This window comes from Phodopus roborovskii, unplaced genomic scaffold (assembly GCF_943737965.1).
Source record: "Phodopus roborovskii unplaced genomic scaffold, PHOROB, whole genome shotgun sequence".
Taxonomy (NCBI): Eukaryota; Metazoa; Chordata; class Mammalia; order Rodentia; family Cricetidae; genus Phodopus; species Phodopus roborovskii.
Window position 1 is genome coordinate 6,587,509 of NW_026126566.1, and position 21,042 is coordinate 6,608,550.

Here is a 21,042-nt window from a genome sequence, read left to right on the forward strand (position 1 = left end):
CAACCATAAGAAAGAATCATTTTTCCACATCTTTGTAGCATCACACAGTTTGAACCTTTAGAGTCACATATAAAAATAGTATTTCAGTATAAAACACCAGTGGAAACTGATAAGGTTTCCTGAACTGGAATACTGTTTCACACTCACATCTATTTTCTTAGAAACAAAGGCAGAAGTTGGGTGTGGTGTCGATCTCTGTAATCCCAGCACTTGGGAAGTTGAACAGTTCAAGAACAGACCTGGCTCCATAGCCAGTCCATAAGGACCAGTGCTACAGAAACCCACCCCCCATCTCAAAACAAAACAAAGCTGAAGCAAATAAACTAAATGGTTTTACAAAATAATAATAATAATAATAATAATAATCATCATCATCATCATCATCAAGGGCCAGTGGGCTGGCTCGGTGGTTAAAGGCACTTGCCCCTTACGCCTGACTTCTCATCATCCCCTGACCTCTGCCTGTACACTGCAGCATGCACAGACACATACTCGAATGTGCACACATCAGGTTGTGAGACACCTGATGTGGGTACTAGGAACCCAACTATGGCCCACTGTAAGAATGGTAAGCGCTCCCGATGCTGCAGCCCCCATTACAAACTAATTTAAGTCATAATATGAACATTTTTTTTTATTCAGTGACTACTACAAAAACATGAAGGCAGATACCATCAAGCCACGAATACACTCATTAATACAGGTGTGGCCTTCTTAACACTGAGTATTGAACACTCTGGCTTTTCCTGGCCAGCACCTTTTTGTCTGTCTGTCTGTCTCTGTCTCAGATTTAAATGTAGCCCTGGCTGGCCTAGAACTCACTATATAACAAAGGAAGACCTTCAACTTCTGATCCCCCTGCCTCTCTCTGCCTCCTGGAGATGTGCACTACCTGCTTGGTCAGTATCTGTCACTTGAAGCTGGAGATCACCTGTACCGTAAGGAAGAAAATTAGGGTAAGTGGAAGTCACTAATTCCTCCTTACCCCATGATTACAAGAACAAGGAGCTGCCCACTAACATGAAGGGAAATTACAAATGTCACTCATCAAAAGAAGCAAGCCTCTCAATAGCCTGAAAAAGACTCAAGGAACTCTCAGGCACAGGAAAGAGGCAGCCAGGAGTCTGTATTGATGACTGAACACACAAGTATGTAGCAGCCAAGGTTGAGGTCAGTAACTCTCTGAAGCATTCAACAGGATGGCTTGTGGAGGGTACAAATCTGCAAGAGGGGAACAAGGCCACCTAGATTCTATCCATGAGGAAAAGGACAACTGAATCAAGATGCAGGAGACTCAACTCTGGGCTCACTGCAAAGCACGTTTAAATCACTGAAGGTCTTTTACCTTAACCAAAGAAGGAAGGTGCACCATCAAGGAATAGAGCAAGGAATAGAAAGGTATGTGCACACATAAAATACCTGTAATGTGTACTTTAAAGATAGATCAATAAGAAGAATTATTTAGCTCATTAGAACTGTTTACATCTGAATTCTCCTCAGACCAAAAATATTTCTACCGAGGACATGAAATATACCAAAGTTTCTATTTGGGCAAATCACAACAAATACACACTAAGGCATCGAACACTTGATCAAAACAAGAATACCTGTGGGCTTCGAGGAACCTGTGCCTACACCACTGAAGTGACCCTGAAGATCCTCTATGCCTTATGACATCAGAGCATAGGAATCAACTCTGGGGTTCCCCCCACCAGGCCCTTTTACACTTACATCTTAAGTAACCAAGAACTATTTTAAAATGAACATCCACTTTTGTAAATGCTGAGAATGCAAATGAACTTTATGAAGAAATAACGAGTCATGTCTGAAATCTCAATGTACAAAGCCAAAAGATATCACATGGCCCAAAATTCTAAGGGGAAACATAGGAACTTGGCTGGAAACTTGGCCTTTGCATTTTATTTTTAAATGAAAAAGGAAATACAGCCGTAAGTGCCTTGCTATCTAGCTATTACTACTGAAAGCTAGAAGTCTGTAGAGCTAATTTCTGACACATTTTATATTTCTTTCCAGGACTCAAATTCTGCTGGGGGTAAAGATAGAAGGTAGTCTTAAAAGAAAAAAAAAAAGGTCCTCTCTTCAGCAAGAGTGAGATATATATAACTGTAAGGCTAAGAATGGACTGTCTGCTAGAACTTATATATAATGTATAACGTGTTATTAGACAACAAGGAAGATGAACAAATACTTAACACATACTAAGCAAAAGAAACAAGGGAAAAAGAATATAGAGTGATTTTGTTTATGAAGTCCAAAAAGAGGTTAAGTTATATTATTTTTATGACACATTCACAGGTAATAGTTGTAGGTGGAGTTTTTTGTTTTCCCACCTGACATTCCCAAGTAACCACACTTATATTAATTACAAATGCTCAGCCAATAGCTCAGGCTTATTAGCACTAGAGCTTACATTTTAAGTTAGCCTACATTACTTATTCACACTCCTCTATTAACATGGCATGTTCATCTCCAGCTCCTTCTGCATCTCCAGGTGACACCCTACTGACTCCGCCCTTCTTCCTCCCAGCAGTCTCAGTTTGGCTGTCCCACCTATATTTCCTGCCTGGCTACCAGCCAGTCAGTTCTTCATTATCCAATGAAAGCAATATATACCCACAGTATATAGAAGAATTATCCCATAGCAAATAGTACTAAAATTTTTATTCTATGTGTATGGGTGTTTTGCCTTGATATCTACCTGTGTACCCTGTGCATACCTGATGCCCACAGAAGCCAGAAGGGACATCATATCCCTTGCAACTAGAATTAACATACAGTTATGAGCTGCCATGTAGGTACTGGGAATTGAATCTGTGTCCTCTGGAAGAGTAGCCAGTACTTTTAATGACTAAACAATTTCTCTGGGCCCATAAAGAGTGAAATAGTTGGGGCTGAAAAGATGGCTTAGCTGTTATAAGCACTGACTATTCTTGCAGAGGACCCAAATTTGATTCCCAGCACCCCCAAGTGCCTGTAATTCCAGCTCCAGGAGATCTGACACTGGCTTCCTCAGGCATCTGCACTCTCATGCAAACACCTACACACTGACATACACACATACCCACACTCATACCCATACACTGATATACACAGATATATAAATAATGTAAAATAAAATAAAACTTAAGGTTTTTTAGATTTTTTTTTTAAAAAAATGTATCTTATGTATAGGAACATTTTGCATGTGTACATGTATGTGTGTCACATGCATGCCTGATGCCTTTGGAATTTGGAAGAGGATTTCTGATCCCCTAAAACTGGAGTTATTGAATGGTTATGAGCTAACATGTAGGTACTGGAAACTGAACCTGGGTCTTCTCTCCAGCCTCAAAATAAATCTTTTTTGAAAAGTAAAATGGTTACCTCAAAAGTTAGGGTAGTGAAAATTAGCTAATTAATTTTTTAAAAAGCCAGGTATGGTGACACACACCTTTAATCCCAGTACTGGGAGACAGAGGCAGGCAGATATCTGAATTCAAAACCAACCTGGTCTATGGAGGAGCTGGGACAGTCAAAGCTAAGTAGAGAAAACTTGTCTTGAGAATAAAAGAGGAAAGGAAAGGAGAGGAGAGGGGAAGGGAGAGGAGAGGAGAAGGGACAGGGGAGGGGGAGAGGGGAGGAAGGGAGGCGAGGAGGGGAAGGGGAAAGGGGAAAGGAGGAAGGAAAGGAACTGGCCAGGTATGATGGCACATGACTTTAAACCCTCAACTAAGGAGGCAGAGGCAGAGGATCTCTGCTGTGAGTTTGAAGCCAGCCTGATGTACACAGGGAGTTGCAGGGCAGCCAGGGCTATACATTAAGACCCTGTCAGCTGCCTGTGGGGAGGGGCAAAGGGGAATGGCAATATGACTGGGAAGTGAGAAACAAACATTCAGGTACCTCTGGTGTCTTGCCCGTATTTGATTTCTCAGCCTTATAATTATAAGTATTGTGAGTGTTATTATAAGTATTATGAGTATTCTTAAACTATACTTAATACATATTTCTTTGAAATTCCATTATCTCATTACTTTTACAAAATAAATAATTAGACTAAAATTGTAATGGATTCTAAACTGAGTTATTGAAGCAGCTGAACTGGGAATATTTACCTAAGTATTCTTTTGAGTTTTTTTAAAGATTTTATTTCTACCTGTGTATATGGGGAAGGAGATGTGTGTGAGTGCAGTGTGGCAAAGGCCAGAGGTGTTGGTCCCCCTTGAACTGCGGTTACTACAGGCAGCTGTGAACGGCCTGACAAGGGCAGTGGGAACTCAACCCAGTTCTACTAAAGAACAGTGCACATTCTTAATCACTGAGCCATCTCTCCAGGCCTCATGCTTACTGCTTTCAAAACATTACAGGGACCTTCAAAGACAGCTCCCATCAGACAGCCAGTGCCAATTCAAAATTGAAATACTTACAGCAAATTGGACATCCATCCAAGTGCCACCTGTACTCTGGAAAAAATTACCCTCAATGGGGAGAGTAAAATTTTCTTAATCGAGGGAATTCCTCCAAAATATGTTCTCATCAGGGATCAGAACTAAACCAGCTGCAGTATCACAGACACCTCCTATCACTAGAACCACTTTTCTTCTTTCGGAATTTAATGAAATGTTTGGGATTTACGTACAGCCTAGGCTAGGGAAGTATTTCAACAACCCTACTATTACAGCACTCTGCCTCAGAAATGGCACTAAGCCAAGAGCCAGAGGCCTGCATTCCCTCACTCTTCCTCTGTCACTGCTGAGCTAACCAGGGTGGTGGAAAGGGTGGTAACCCTGTTGGAGAGAGACGGAAAAGGCCATGGCAAAAGAGCACACAGATGTGTCTCAAAGTGGAAAGAGCATTGAGAGGGTCCGGCCTCAACAGTGTACACCAACCAGAGACCCTGAAAGAGCACCTGTGAAAATCAGAAAAGCACAAAAGACAAATTAACAATTAGATTGACAACTCTGACAATGGACGACAGAAATCAGTAGGATGCCACTTTTAGAAAAGCTGAGAAAGCCCTAAAAATATAAAACATATGCTCTGAGGTGTACATGAAGTAACTATGGAAACACACCTACAACAGTCTCTAGGTACCACCCATCAGACTGATGAGAAGAAAATATTCCTAAATACCCACACAGAAGGAGATCCCACCAATCTCTCATCAGGGAGAGAGAGCTGGGATATCTGAAGGCCTGTCTGTATGCGAATGCAGACATAAGACTCGTGTGATAATTGAATGCAGAGGTAATAAGACCCTGCAACAGTGGGAGAAATGAAAAATAAAAAAATCAAATGCAAATTTACGTTATTAAAACAGAAAGCTAGCAATAATTATCAAGTAACAAAGAATGTTTTTTAATGTATGTGTTATGTATAAAAATTCTTATACTGATGGAAATTTAAAATAATATATACCAAATTGTGCATCTAATGCTTGGAAAAATACAGGAAAGCAAGAATATTATTATATTTCCATGTTTCATTTTTTTGTTTGAGCTTTTTGCTTTTTACAGTGTAGATATATTTTTTAATATAATATAAATAACATGTAAAACTAAAGATCTAAAAGAAGAAAATTAGGGGCTGGAGAGATGGCTCAGTGGTTAAGAGCACTTGACCGCTCTTCCTAGAGGTCCTGAGTTCAATTCCCAGCAACCACATGGTAGCTCACAACCATCTGTAATGGGCTACAAATTCCTTCTGCTTCTTTAAAAAAAGAAAGAAAGAAAGAAAATTAGCTTCCTGGAGTAGATGTCATTTAGCCCTAGTAGTTTTCTGTAGCTTTAATTAGCCTTTCAAATAGTCACCAATGGTCTTAACTTGCTTCTACTACACAAAACATCCAGTAGTATTCAGGAGATCTAAGAAGAAAGCTTCTGCAAAGAAAATTCCCTAGTGTTCATTAGACCTGAACAATATGCTAGATCACCTGTGGCAATTTTAGCTTAGTAACCTGTGTGAGTGAGTGTATACCTGGGTAACCTGTGTGTGGTGTTGTGTGTGTGTTGAGTGTGTGTGCCACCTGAATGCTGATGCCCACAGAGGTAAGAGGGTACCAGATCTCCTACATCAGGGTTATGGGTGGCTAGAGCCACTTGCTGTGGGTGCTGGAAACAGAAGTGTCCTGTAGGAGCTGCCCATGCTCTAAACTCATGAACACCTCTCTAGCCCCCTTGGAAAATGTTTACATATAAAGGCTAAAAAAAAAATGCCAGGTAGTGGTGACACACACCTTTAATTACAGTACTTGGAAAGCAGAGGAGGTGGATCTCTGTGAGTTTGAGGCCAGCCACGTTACTGCCAGGACACCAGGACTACACAAAGAAACCCTGTCTTGAAGGGAAAAAAAAGCTAAAAAGATAAGAGCAGAGGGTATAACACTTGTTGCCACACAATGACTGACCGCCAGTTTCAGCCCAAAACGGACAGAACCAACTCCCAAAAGCTGTCCCTGACCTCCACAAGTGTCATAGCACACACATACACAAACATTAAATTTTGCACAAAATAGTTAATGTATACCTATAATTTATATAACACAGATCATAGGAAAAAGCAGTCTGGGGCCAGCGAAATAGTTCTGAAGGTAAAGGCACTTGCCAACAAGCTCGATGACCTGAGTTCGATCTTCAGGTTCCACAAGACAAAAGGAGACAACTGACTCCTGCAAGCTGGCCTCTGACTTCCACACATGAGCTACAGAATAAGCATGCCCCACCACCATACAAATAAATAAGTATAATTTTTACCCTTATGCCCTAAGTCATTTTATTAAAGTAACCATTGTTTAACATTCTAATATATAGCTTTACATAACATTTAAAACATTCAAAAGCCAGGAGTGTTAGCATATACCCACAATCTCAAAACTTAGGAATCAGAGACAGAAAGATCAGACATTCAAGGTCATCTTTAGCTACAGAGCAAGTTACAATATGAACTAAACAAAATCAGTCTCCAAAGCCATAACACAACAAAAATTAGACACTATCAATGGCTTTGGTTCTGTTTTGTTTCCATAAAATAACCAGATGTGGCTGAGGAGATAGTTCAGCTGGTAAAATGCTTGCCATACAAACATGAGGACCTTAGTTCAGGTCCCCAGTCAAGTATGATGGTGTCTACTTATAACACCAGAGCTGGGAAGGCAGAGACATGTGGGTTCCTGGAGTTGCCAGCCAGCCAATCTAGCCAATCAGTGAGCTCCAGATTCAGTGAGAGCCTCTGCCTCAAAAAACTAGAGAGTGACAGAAAAAAGATACCCAGTGTTGAGATTTATTCATTTAGCTGCAAAACCTTTTTTGTTTGTTTGTTTGTTTGTTTAACCTATATGAAATAGTTTCATTTGGGTTTTTCAAATATTTTTGGTTTTTTCTGAGTGAAACCAACAGGAAGGCTATTTACTCTAAAGCAGCTGTGAGTCATAAAGACAACAGAACAGGCCAGAACAGGTTACTATAGGCTGACAGGTTTTTGTCTTTATGATTTTTTGTTTTATTTTTACATTGCATCTTTCTAAGACACTAATATATCAATTTAGTTTAAAAATATCAGTCAAACTAAAGTCTAAGAAGATGTTACATACTCCCAGGACATGCCAAATCAGTGCCTTGAGAAATACCATCAGACTAGAGGGGGTGTCTCCCCAATTTTGCAGAGGGTTGAGTCATATTATAAACTAGTGCCTCAACAGTACTGACAGAAATTAGATCATGTGACCTATGAAATCATGGTGTACCCACCCTGATCACAGGAAATCTTGGTGCCTAAGAAACAGCCACTTTTCTGGTCTGATCTAATCTTTGTGATATGCAGGACAGACCCTTCACCAGAGCCCCAGAAATAATCCATCAAAAGTCTCAAGGCATAAGGACCCTGTAATAAGCTTTTGCTTCCCAAGCACTTCCTTAATCTATTGTCTTTTACCCTAGTTCTAAAGTTTGTTTTCTTCGTAGGAGTACACACCATCCCTCAGATTGTTTATTAATTATGATCCCTACTTCATCATTGTCTAAAACCCAAATCTAAAAGAACTGAATGTAAAAGAGACCGTCTAGTAAAACCATCTAGCATCTGTTACTATTACCCATTATTCTGCCCAACCACCACAATCTACTCAACAATGCACTTCTCTTTTGTCTATGGCTTTTTTTTTTTTTTTTTTTTAAGAAATTGTCCAGTAAAAGGCAATGAAGAAAACACGTTCAGATCAACATCTTACCTTTGAAATTGTCCATAGTTAAAAAAAAGAGAGAGAGAGAGAGTTTTGCTGCCACGAATATGGCTGTTTCATAGTTTTAACACAATTAAAATAAACTAGATAAAATGAACATATAGGCTAACCCCTGTCAGCCATATGTTTTCTTTTAATATAACAGAATGGGATTATCACTTATTTTCCCTAAAAGCTGATGGCTACTGTTGGACATACCTCCAGCTCTTTAATTTTTTCTTCTGCTATTTTCTGTTTTTCTAACAGCTGGTTGTGAATCACTTCCTTGGATTGTAGAATAAACCTAGAAAACAAAAAGGTTGAAAATTAAACCTCATGGCCACTGTATTCAAAATCAATAGTTAGATGTCACAAATATTAACAAGACAATTAAAAGGATAAGCTCTAGATTCAGAACAAAACAAAACCCTGTTACATTAAATACTTTGGAAACCACAATGGTTTTTACAATTTCTTGGCCAAGGAAAAATACAGGGTTAAAAGTACATTCTGCTTTCTTACTTAAAAGACAATCTTGACATTGAAAACATTTACAGATAGGAAAAAAAAATGACAAAAGCATTATATATATATATATATATATATATATATATATATATATATATATGCTAACATATAAGCTACCAAAGTCTCCAGCAGCTCTGAGCTGTCTAACCCTGTGCAGACTTTCTAAAGCAGTGTCTGTAAATGCAGCGTCCTTCCATCCTTATGGTTCTTTGTAACAGCAGAAACTCACGACCTTTTAAAGTCACAATCAAGTACTGTGTTAAGATCAATGCCTTAGTGTTTACATGAGCGCCTCACACTAAGGCACTGTATAAGCCCTAGTGTCTTTTATTATTATTCCCAGAGTGTGTAGTACCTTTGAAAAGCTCAAAATGCACAAACAGAAAATTTCAACTTTTTCCATTTCATAGTCAGGAGCTGCTGTTGAGCTGCTTTATATATTAACACTGAATTTGTTTTGTGGCATTAAGTTCTTAATTCTTGCTTGGGGAAAGGAAGAAAAACCATTTCACTGCCTCAAGTGAGAGCTGAATGAAGTATTTCTCTTCTGCTGGAACCACGGAAAAGCCCCAATTACTCAAACCGCTTTCAGGATTGTCTAACTAGGCTGAAATAGATCTCAAGTAGCAGCTGCAGTTACTAAGGAACACATTTCACCCTTTGCACTTAAGGATTCAGCAGCAAAGAATTAAACATTACCTTTTTAACAAAAAAGCCAAACAAATCAAGGTCACCATATGTAATTTTCTCTGCCAACTTCAAAGAAACTCCACTGTGCCTAAGTGGGACCTTACTTGGATGGATACTGGACAAGTTAAAAGGAGACCACCAGGGCAACTTGAGACTTGACACCCGAGAAAAAACTTTTTTTCTCCTTCTTGAATACACCTTATCATACATATTAATACAATCCCACAAACTCTTTATCCTGTCACTAATTGTTAAACTTTATCCTTGATGTCAATTGCCAGTATATCTTTTTTTTTAAAGATTTATTTTACTTTTATGTGTATGAGCATTTTACCTGGGTATATCTGTGTGCGCTACATGTGTGCCTGGCATCCATGCAGGTCACAAGAGGAGACTGGATGCCCTGAAACTGAAGTCTAAAAAGGTAGTGAGCTACCAGGTGGGTGCTGGGAAATGAACCAGGGTCCTCTATAAGAGCAGTAAGTGCTCTTTAATGGCTGAATCATCTCTCCAGCCCCTAGTCCAGCCATCTTAACTATGACTGTTTACTATGTCCCAGAAAGATTGTTCACACCCATAAAAATTAATTAATTGTATTTTTCCCCTATAGAACCCATCATATTTAAACGTTCTTACTGGGTCCAAGAGACAAGTGCTATTTCAGATAAGACTGCGTCACACTGAGGATTTTTCCTCTTTCACAGTCAGGTAATGTAATTAAAGAAGAGCTGCTCTGAGCTGCATTGGCTGCTAGGACCAAGACATGAAAAGCATCACACAAGACATGGTCCAGGAGCTGACAATTACACCATTCATGCACCATTTTGCTGATAAAGTCATTTAGGCATGGAAGTAATTTTCAAAGTAAAATACAAATTTTCAAATAGAACTAGTTGCCTACCACTGAGTAATATTCTCAACTGATAGGTCTGAGAGACTTTCAAGGCTAAGATTAGAGGTCATTATTTTATGTGGCCTTTAAAAAGAAAGTTATCTGAACAGATACTAAATCCCTTGAGCAGAAAATAAAGTCACTAGAAAGCAAGAATAGTAAACAACAGAAACATGTCCATGGCCACACATACCTAAGGTTGCTATATTAGCCAGGCCAACTTCACAGGCCAGAGCCAGTCAATTTACTACTATGAGCCTAAAACATCTCAGTCATCCAGATTTTAGACAAGATGAGAATTTTATAAGCCCAAATGTTTACCTAAAAGGGTTATTACATACAAAATTCAAATACAAAATGCATGGAAAGTTGTTTGAGGCCTCAATTCAAGAAGTGGCACAGATACTCTACACAGCTATTGGAAAGACTTCCAAAAGGCTAGGACTTCTGAGAAGTCCCTGGGAAATAATTTATCTATGACCTAAGAGGCAGTGAATAGTTTGGAGACAATGTATCTTATTATTGCAATGTGTCTTATTATCACAAGTATTAAATACACAGTTTATAAAAGAGAATCTCACAGAGATCCTGCCTAATTGTTTCTATAGACAAATATATAATAAAGATTCTGGAGTTGAGGCTGGGGAGTGGTAAACACCTTTAATCCCAGCACTCAGGAGGCAGAGTCAGGCAGATCTGAGTTTAAGGGCAGCTTGGTCTACAGAGTAAATTCCAGGACGACCAGGGCTACACAAGAGAAACCCTGTCTCAAAAAAAACCCAAAAGATCCTGGAGCTGAAATACACCAAAAAGGGGGTGGTAGGGTTAGAAAAGAAAAGGGAAAGAGTTATCCTGTGTCAAATGATGAGAGCAGCTGGGATTACATGACCTGTATTCGAGTCACTGTTTTCACCTGAAGCCAATGCTCTGTGGCTCTGCAAAGCCAACTCTCAAAAACTTGTGATCTGTTGCATTAATTCCTCACTTATTTGCGATTATGTCACCTGCAAAACACATTTCTTTAACCTCCCTTCTCTAAGAGGGTCACAACAGGCTATAAAAATACATCATACTACAAGGTTGACAAGTTTCACTTTGTTGTTGTTGAGACAGTTTCTTCTGTGTAGCCCTGGCTGTCCTGGAACTAGCTCTGTAGACCAGGCTGACCTTGAACTTAGAGATCCACCTGCCTCTGCCTTCCACACCCACCCTGAGTTTCACTTTCCTATAACTCTGCATGGATTATAAGTATTATGCACCTCCCAGAAATACAATTCCAACCTATGCCAATGTTGTCTACTGGGTACACTTCCAATGTATGGTCACCTGGATATACACCATTCAAAAACAAAATGCTCACAACATTGACTTTGTTTGCATGGAGTAGCTTAAAAACTCTTGGCATTTCATTTTCAGTAGCACAGAAAAAGCTGATTAAGAATGAACCTAACTCAACTAGACAAGGTGGTGCACACCTGTAGAAGCAGGAGGATTAGGATTTCAGGGTAATCCCCAGCTACAGAGCAAGTTGGAGGCCAGGCTTGGCTGCTTGGGACCCCACCACAAAGCAGAAACTAGGCTTTAGACTGAATGACCCTGTGGATTTTAGAGGCCTTGAGCATTTTCACTGACATAAAAACAGGAAACAGGCAACAGGTAAGAAACAGGTCTACCTGAGGCTGCACCTAGAAGAATCTTCTATTCAAAGCAAATTCCCAAAGCCTCCATGTTTGGCCTAAGAATACTGAAAAAAATTAACTCACTTCTTTGTAAGATACAATAAAACTACCTTAGAAATGAGTAGAATAACCAGTAAAAATTGTCTTTTAAGAATATATAATCAAGCCAGGCATAGTGGCACATGATTTTAATCCTAGTACTTGGGCAGCAAAAGCAGGCAGATCTCTGTAAGCTTGAGGCTAGCCTGGTCTACATGGTAAATTCCAGGACAGCCAGAGCTCACAGTGAGATCCTCCCTCAAAACAAGCAAACAAAACAAACAAATAAAAAAGAATACATAACCAGGAGCTGGAGCAACAGCTCAGAGGTTAATCAGTGCTCTTCTAGTGCTCTTCTAATGAGTCACAACCATCTGCAACTCCAGTTTCAGTGAGTGGGTGTGGTGCCCTCTTTCAAACTGAGCACCAGACATGCACCTGTATTGCAGTTAAATAAGGATCAGTCGTACTCCTTACACACCTGCACACATACATACATGTAGGCCAAACACTCATACACATAAAATAATCTACACACACACACACACACACACACACACACACACACACACGCTGGACAGATGGTTCAGCCATGAAGACATCATATCATTCTTGCCAAGAACCTGAGTTTGATTCTCAGCATCCAAGTCAAATAGCTTACTAGCACCTGAAAGTGCAGCTCAGGATCCAATACTTCCGGCCTCTGACACATGTGTACAAAACCCCCATAGACACACATACACGAAATTTAAAGTAGTAAAAATTAATCTAAGCTGGACCGTGGTGGTACATGCCCTTAGTCCCAACACTTGGGAGGCAAAGGCAGGGAGATCTCTGAGTTTGAACCAGCCTGGTCTACAGAGAGAGTTCCCAGAACAGCCAGGGCAACACAGAGAAACCCTGTCTCAAAAAACAAACAACAACAACAAAATCAATATATATATATTATATATGTAGTATTATAATATAGATATATTATATGTATAGTATTATAATACAGATATTATGTGTGTGTATATATATATATATATGTATGTATATCTTTTTGTGGTGGTAGTGGTGGAAAAAAAATCTTAAGAAAAAAAAAATGTGGGGAACAAGTATGCCTCTGTGTGAACAAGCATTCATGGCATGAGCACAGCCATATCAAGGATGCCAGTGCCTCAGAGTCATTGGAAGGGCAAGGCTTCCACTGGACCAAATATGAATGCTGAAGAATGGACAATCTTTAGCTAAAAACAGTATCAACAAAAACTGTCAACCTCTGTTTCCTCCTCTTGAATGGCTGCATGATCAAGCCCCTAACACTCCCCAACAGAGACCCCTACCAAGACCAGATAGCCTATCTCCTTCTTCATGGTATACATAATAAATACACTTAGTACCCAGCTGTTGGTGCACCTCCGAGTGCACACCCACCCAATCCCAGCTTTACATTACTTGTGCCTGTCTTTCTTAATCTCCCTTTGCTCCCACTCAGGTTTCCAGCTCCCAGCAACATGGGCCATGGCAATAACCATAAGCTGCCTTTCTCAAAGTAGTCAACAACTACAGATCCCCAAATATGTTACACTCAAAACTTAGCATACAGTTGCTGCTAGTTAGACAAGTGGCACAGTTCAAGTTAACTATAAGAAAGGATAATAAAATGGACTCTGGGGGCCTACAAGACAGCTCATCGGGTAAAGCAATTGCTGTGGAAGCCTAAGGACCTGAGTTTTACCTTCAGAACCCACATGAAGTTGGGGGGAGAACCAACTCCACAAGGTTGACTTTTGATTTGCATACTCAAGCCCTCTCTCCCTCCGCCTCTCAAAAAAAAAATGATTTCCACAGATAGTTAGGAGCACTTGCTGTACATACAGGACCGAGTTACATTTCCAGAAACCACAATGGCTAACAACCACCTACAATAAGCTCCAAGAAAATCAACTCTCTCTTCTGGCCTCTGCAGGTCCCGAACACATATGGCATACACATACATACATACATACATATATACATACATACATACATACATACATACATACAAAACAATTAGACTTCTCTTATGTTGAGTAAGAAAAATGAATAATAAAACACACACAAAAAAGGCCTCATGTTATCTATCACAGTTAGACCTAGGAGGAAAAAGGAGACAGGAAAGAAACCATTAAAGAACTTGCACTTTCTAAAACAAACAAACCACCACTCTAAACCACCACTCTAGCACACTCAGAGTCCTAGCCAGTTTCAAAAATGAAAACACACAAAAAACTAGACAAAGTATAAACTACTGCAAACCAAAGATAATGACAGTCTTAAGGGCAGCCAGAAAAATGACACATTATGTTCACAGATAAGAATTATAACATAAACTATGCAAGGAAAGAAAATGGTATGATATTTTCAGGATATCAAAAAAAAATAAAAATAAAAAAGTATTAACCAGCATTCTATACAAGGTGGAAATATATTTCAAAATGAAAGAGAAATTCAAACAAAAGCTGAGAATATTATCTGTCAAACATGTCATAAGGAATGCTACAAATAGTTCTTCCATCAAAATAAGTGCAGAGGCTAGGGGTACAGCCATGTGGCAGTGTTTGGCCTGCTTGGCATACGCAAGATCCTTGGTTCAATCCCCAACACTTGGAAGGGGGAAAGCAAGAGAATTATGTTTGAGAAGAGTCTAGCTACACAATGAGTTCCAGGAAACCCTTTGCTACACAGATGCAGTCTCAAAAACAAACATAACCAACTAATTCTCAAAGGCACCAAAAACATATATCAGAGAAAGGGCAACCTTTTCATAAATGATGCTGGGAAAACTGGAAATACAAGTGCAATCTGTCAAATTTGATTCCTATCCCTTATCCTACACAAAACTGCATCAAAGATCTAGATCCATCAAAGGCCCAAAACTCTTATTAAACTACTAGAGGTGAACAAAGGAAACACTTCTAAACGTTGTTACAATTGGGGTGTCCTGGTGGGAGTGACTCATACCTGTAATCCTAGCACTTAAACATCTGACATAGGAAGATCACTATAAATTCAAAGCCAGTCTAGGACACATAGTAAATTCCAGCCTGGGTGATAAGTGGGACATCCTGTCTCAAATAAGTAAACAGAGATGGAGACAGAATCATGGGAAACAAGATGTTATCCCATTGAACCACTAATCATCTGCACAACAAAGGAAAAAAACAAGTGAGGAACCAATCTACAGAATGAGAAAAATTTTTCCAACTGTTATGTGAAAAGGGTCAATACCTAGAACATACAGAGAACTGGAAAAACAGTCATCAGAGCTAGGAGAATAGCTCAGAGGGTAGAATGCTTGCTTTCATGTATGAGATACTGGGTCCAATCACTATCATCCCATAAACCAGGTTTGATGCCTATAATCCCAATACTTGTAATGAAATCTTTCAAAACACAAAGAAGATGATTTTGAATGCTCCCTCCAAAAAAGAAAAAAAAAATGTCTGAAATAAAAAAAAAATGAATGAATGAAAACAATGCTATATAATGATGAAGATGGAGCCCAATCAGTGGGCAAGTGTTATAATCCATGGAAATTTAGACTAGGAGGGTGTTAGGTAGAAGAGCTCAGATTATGGGCTAAATTCAGAGAACCAATAGTATTTGCTACTGGACTGACTATAAGATCAAATGAAAAAGGAATTCTCCAAGATTTAGAAGCACTGAAAGGATGGTATGGTGACACACGCCTACAAACTCAGCACTTAGGATGTAGAGCCAAGAGAATCATTACTAAACTCTGGGCATGCTCAGTTGGTAAAGTGCTTGCTTGCTGTGAAAGAAAGCATAAGGACCTGAGCTCAGACCCCCAGCACTCATGTAAAAAGCCAGGCCAGGTGGTGCACACCCTGTGATCCTAGGGCTGGGGAAGCAGAGGCAGGAGGCTCCCTGGAGCTAACTAACCAACTAATCTTGCTGCACTGGTGAATTCTAGGTTCAGCGAAATCTTGTCTTGGGAAAAAAAATATGCAGCTAGAGAGATGGCTCTCAGGTGGTTAAGAGCATTTGCTCCTTCAGAGGACCCATGTCTTCACACACAGGCACATGTGTGAACATGTACGCACAAAAAGAACTTCAAGGTCATCCTCAGCTATATTGTAAGTTCAAGGTCAGCCTGGACTACATATAATACTGTCTCAAAAAAAAAAAAAAAAAGAGATAATCCCGGTAAGTCAATTAAATATAAAAGAAAAATATCTACTCATTACGCCCAAAGTCAATCTAATATTTACAAACGTGGAAGAAAAGGAAACAGTATGACTGAGAAGGAGTGTGGAAGCAGAGCTGACTCCTTCTGATGGGTGAGGTGGAGACTGAGAACTCACTGCAGGGACCAGACAATCCTGACTCCTGAGGACCCCATGCCACTTACAAACATCCTGCGTTCTAGATAAGACATGTACGCTGCAAGGTTCACTTTGTACTAATTCAAAAACCACTGACTATTTTTAAATTAAAACCATTACTCCTGAAATGGAAGCTGTAGTACATTAATCTATTTTAAAACAGATGTTTATTTTGGGATACTATTTGGCATTCTAAGTATTCTGGTAAACAATTACCTCTGATGTTTACCACTTTTATTCTGGCTTCATCAAAAGTTGAAGTAAGTAGTGAGGAAGCTTCATTTTTTTTCTAAGATGTGATATTTATTTCACTAGTTGGTCAAAATACTAAAAAAAAAATATAATCAAAGATAATGAAAAAGTTACTATTCTATGAGTACTAATAGACATATACAGACAGAAAACTGATAGAAGAATAGAAAGCCATAAAAAGTATTTTTTAATTATTTATTTAATCTTATTTTAGGTGCATTGGTGTGAAGGTATCAGATTCCCCAGAACTAAGTAGCCATGTGGTTGCTGAGAATGGAACCCAAGACCTCTGAAAAAGCAGCTCATAACCAGTGAGCCATCTCTTCAGTCCCCTATAAAAAGTATTCTTAACACATGTCCAAAGTCAGTCAAAAACATATATGCAGGATGCATACTGAAGCTGGTGTGGCAATTCTAGTTCTTGGGAATCTGAGTCAGGAAAATCAACATTAGTTTGAGACTAGCCTGATCTACATAGTGAATTAATTCCTCCGACTAGGATACAGTGTGAGAACATGTCTCAAAATTAAGCAAAACAAAACAAAAAATAGAATGCACATTGCTGTCCAAATCTTTTACTCTCAGCTAACATAAAAAGATGGGCAGAGAGCAGTCATGAGTTCTTACCTATTTAGAGATTTTTAATACTAGGCTCTAGATGCTTGAAAGTTTTGATATCAGAATACTTTAAGTCTCTGTGAAGCCAAAATGATAATGTCTTCCAAACACCTGCTCCATTTCAAAGTAACTGGTATGCCTCAAAGCAAGAAGAATGGCTCAGCAGGTGGGAGCGTCTGCCACCAGGCCTAACCACCTGAGTTCCACACCCCCCAGATGGACTTGGTGGAAGGAGAGAAGTGACTCCCTCAAGTTGCCTGACTTCCACATGTGTTCCCACATACAAGAGATTAATTAACTAATTAAAATGATTATTTTAAAAAAGAGAGTTGGGGCTGGAAAGATGAAACAGTGGTTAAGAGTCCTTGCTGCAGTTCCAAGGTCCCAGTACCCACATGAGGCTTCGCCACAACCACCTGTAACTCCAGCGGACATATCTCCTGAAACATGAGCAAGCTCACTGGTGCGTGCACACACACACATGCACAATAACATTTTTTAAAGAGAGGTATAAGAATCCCTAACCAAGGCAATGAGACTTTCTCTCAGGCATAGCTAGGGCTATCTCAGTTCCATGTACCCTGCAATGGGTTATAGGAGTGGGGCCATCAGTTCTAGATCCCAGCAATCTTTGATACAAGTACTGAGAGAAAAGAATACTAACAAATCATTAGTCTCACACTCTTGGTTGGTTCTTTCCTTTTTGGGAGTTCCATTACACAGGCTATGGTCCTTGACACAAGTGTCTCAGCCATCTCATTCAGATTAGACTGCAAACTGTTCCTAAATTTGTCACTATGACATAGTGGCAGTTAAAATCAGAAAATTCTTTAGTACAACTCAAAATTGACTGTTTTCTTCTTGAGTTAAGTCAACTAGAACACAATTTCTCAGTGACAAAGTAACACAGGTTGCTGCAAGTAGCATTTGACACCTCCCCGGAGTTAACCATGTTCATTCTTGTTTGTTGTCAACTTGGATACACCATGGCATCCCGTCATGTTGAATAACTGCTACCTTCACACAGCAAAGGCAGACTATGTGTAGTCCTTTCTGTGGAGAAAACAAAAACAACAACAAAACAACCCAAACCATGTATCAGATCTTTTTTAAAAAAGCTATTTCTACTCAGTTGGTGGTGGCGCACCCCTTTAATTCTAGCGCTCAGGAGGCAGAGGACAGAGGCAGGTGGATCTCTGTGAGTTCAAAGCCAGTTTGGTCTACAGAGTGACAGAGTGAGTTCCAGGACAGCCAAATCTACACAGAGAAACCCTGTCTCCAGAAAAATAAAAAAATAAAAAAAGAAGCTATTTCTAATTATTTTATGTGTATGTGTGTTTTGCCTACATGAATGTTCATGCACCATGTGTGGGCCTGGAGCTCATGGAGGACAGGACATCAGATCCCCTGGAGTTACAGATGGCTGTGAGCCACCACCACATAGAAAGCAGCCAGTGATCCCAACTATTTCCTCATCTCCCCACCCCCTAGTTCAGGTCTGTCAGTATCAGGAATTGTAGATGTTAAATAGCAGAATGAATCGATTAGATTCTTAAAACAAACCTTAAAGCCTAAAAATAAGTAACCCCATAACAAGGCTACATTAAATTAAAAATTCATTTTATCAAGTTCCCACTATTTAAGATAAGAGATTCCTTTTTTTACTAATTGACTCTAATTAGCACATTTCCTGAGTTAGTTTGCTGTGTTTCAGTGAGAATGTTTCCATTCTGGAGAACATGGGAGGGAAGACAGGAAGAAATTATTAAAGACCTCTTCTGCAGAAGAAACATGACTATGTAAGTCTTACGCAAATGTCTACTAGGCTCTGCAGCCTAAAAACAATTATGTCACTGTACACAGCAGGAGAACAAGTCATAATGAACATCAAGTTTTTAAATCATTGACAACTTAAGAAAATTAAGATTACTCAAAGTCCCCTCTCTCCAGAGTCCTAAATCTGGGAAGGAGATGTGCACATCTGGGGTTCTATACATATTTGACATCAACAAAACTGAAGTCACTTTTCCCAAACACACAACAGGAAAAGTTGTTTTTCTTTTCCTCAGAACTCTGAGCAATGAAAGCAATGACTTTAAATGGCTCTGTATAAAAACCTAAGAAGGGTGAGTCGTGTTCTATTAGTAAAAGCAGCTGAGCAGCAAGAACCTCTCTTCTTTTAAAAGTAAATATGTTCTAAAGTAAAACAAACAAATAAATAAAAAATAAAAATATTACCTTTGAAGGTCACCTTTGCATTGCTTTCTAAACCCAAAAATACAGGACAATCCCTTTGGAGAGAATATAAAAGAAACTTACAAATTTGCTTTTACAATAGGATGCTCCCACCAAAAATAATCCACACATTTTTCTCATCTAACTTAGCATCAAATATCTAAACCTGGGGTGAAGAGACAGCTCAATAGTTAAGAGCACTGACTGCTGCTCTTCCAGAGCCTTGAATTCAATTCCCAGCACCCACATGGAGGGTCCCACCAGCTGTAACTGTAGACCCATGGGATCTGATGCCCTCTTCTGTTGTGGAGATACACATGCACACAAAATACATAAATAAATTTTAAAAAATAATAAATACCTAAAGGTGATTCTGATGAGAGCAATGGTATAGCTTACGTTTATTGTACCACAACAGCAGTTTAAACAATGTTTGCTGCACTACACTTTTTAAATTTTATTTCCTTCTCCCTTTGGAATAAAATATTATCTTTTTAAATTTTAAAATTACCTCACTTAAACTGGAAGATAAACTCTATATAGATACATGAAATTGGAAAGGGGCTGCAAGACTGAGATAGCAAAACTATTATCTATATTAACATTTAACGTAAGTAAACTATTTATCCTACCTTTTTACCAGATGTCACAAGTGAAATTATATGTCAACAGTCACACTAACGAATGAGATGATAGCATGAACAACATTACAATTTTAAACAAAGGGCAAATTGACCAAGCTGTGATGAACAGTTTAGATTTCTTTGTCATAATAAGTTGAAAATTTGCTTGAGCACATTTTACAAATCCTCTCTTAGCTATCAGGAGTACACCTACTATTTTACTTTCTATTTATGCAGCATTTAACTTAAGCTTATACTTCTAGATCTTTCAACTAACAAAGATCAACCTTAAAATTACTTCAACAAGTAGAAATAGCCACACTCCCCAACAGCAACCTCTGCATTGCTAGACGCTTATCCAGCTGGTAGATTTATACCATTGTTCATTCTTAGTGCCCTAAATGTAAAAAATATCCACAGAATGGTAGCATACCTCTAAATTGGTTTAAATATGGCATCAAGTTATTTTTAGTCGGCTTCAAGCTTTAAAAAGGGACTTATCATTCTTCTCAAAGGCTAATCTACTCAAGTTGCTCTCATGTTAAAAAAAAAAAAAGATAACTAAAAAGCCAATTTATCTATTTTGAAAATTAGAAATCTTATTTATGCACAGCTCAACAAAATATTAGGATAGTCCTCACATCAAACCAAGGTCAGAATTGTGCCCACTGTTTAGAACACTAGCATGTTTAAATGTTATTTGTGTGTACTTAAATATAATTGTTATCAAAACATTAAAATTAGTTTCCAAAATTCATCCTAGACTATACAGACTAAAAAAGAAAACTCACATGATTAGAAATGGTTTCTTATTTGTGAAAAGAACACAAGAAATATTCACATCACATTTATTTGAAATCTGGATTCTCTCCTTGCACGATAGAAAGATGCAAAGACAAAC

The 21,042-nt window shown here is 38.8% G+C and overlaps 1 protein-coding gene across 2 annotated transcripts in view; it reads right to left on the reverse strand.

The window, feature by feature from the left end:
• Positions 1-21,042, reverse strand: part of Pfdn1 (prefoldin subunit 1) — a 757,967-nt gene that overhangs the window by 728,381 nt on the left and 8,544 nt on the right. For both annotated transcript variants that reach the window (XM_051202405.1, XM_051202404.1), the window contains exon 3: positions 8,432-8,516. In XM_051202405.1, coding sequence (XP_051058362.1) covers positions 8,432-8,516 — 85 coding nt within the window. The remainder of the gene's footprint in view (positions 1-8,431; positions 8,517-21,042) is intronic.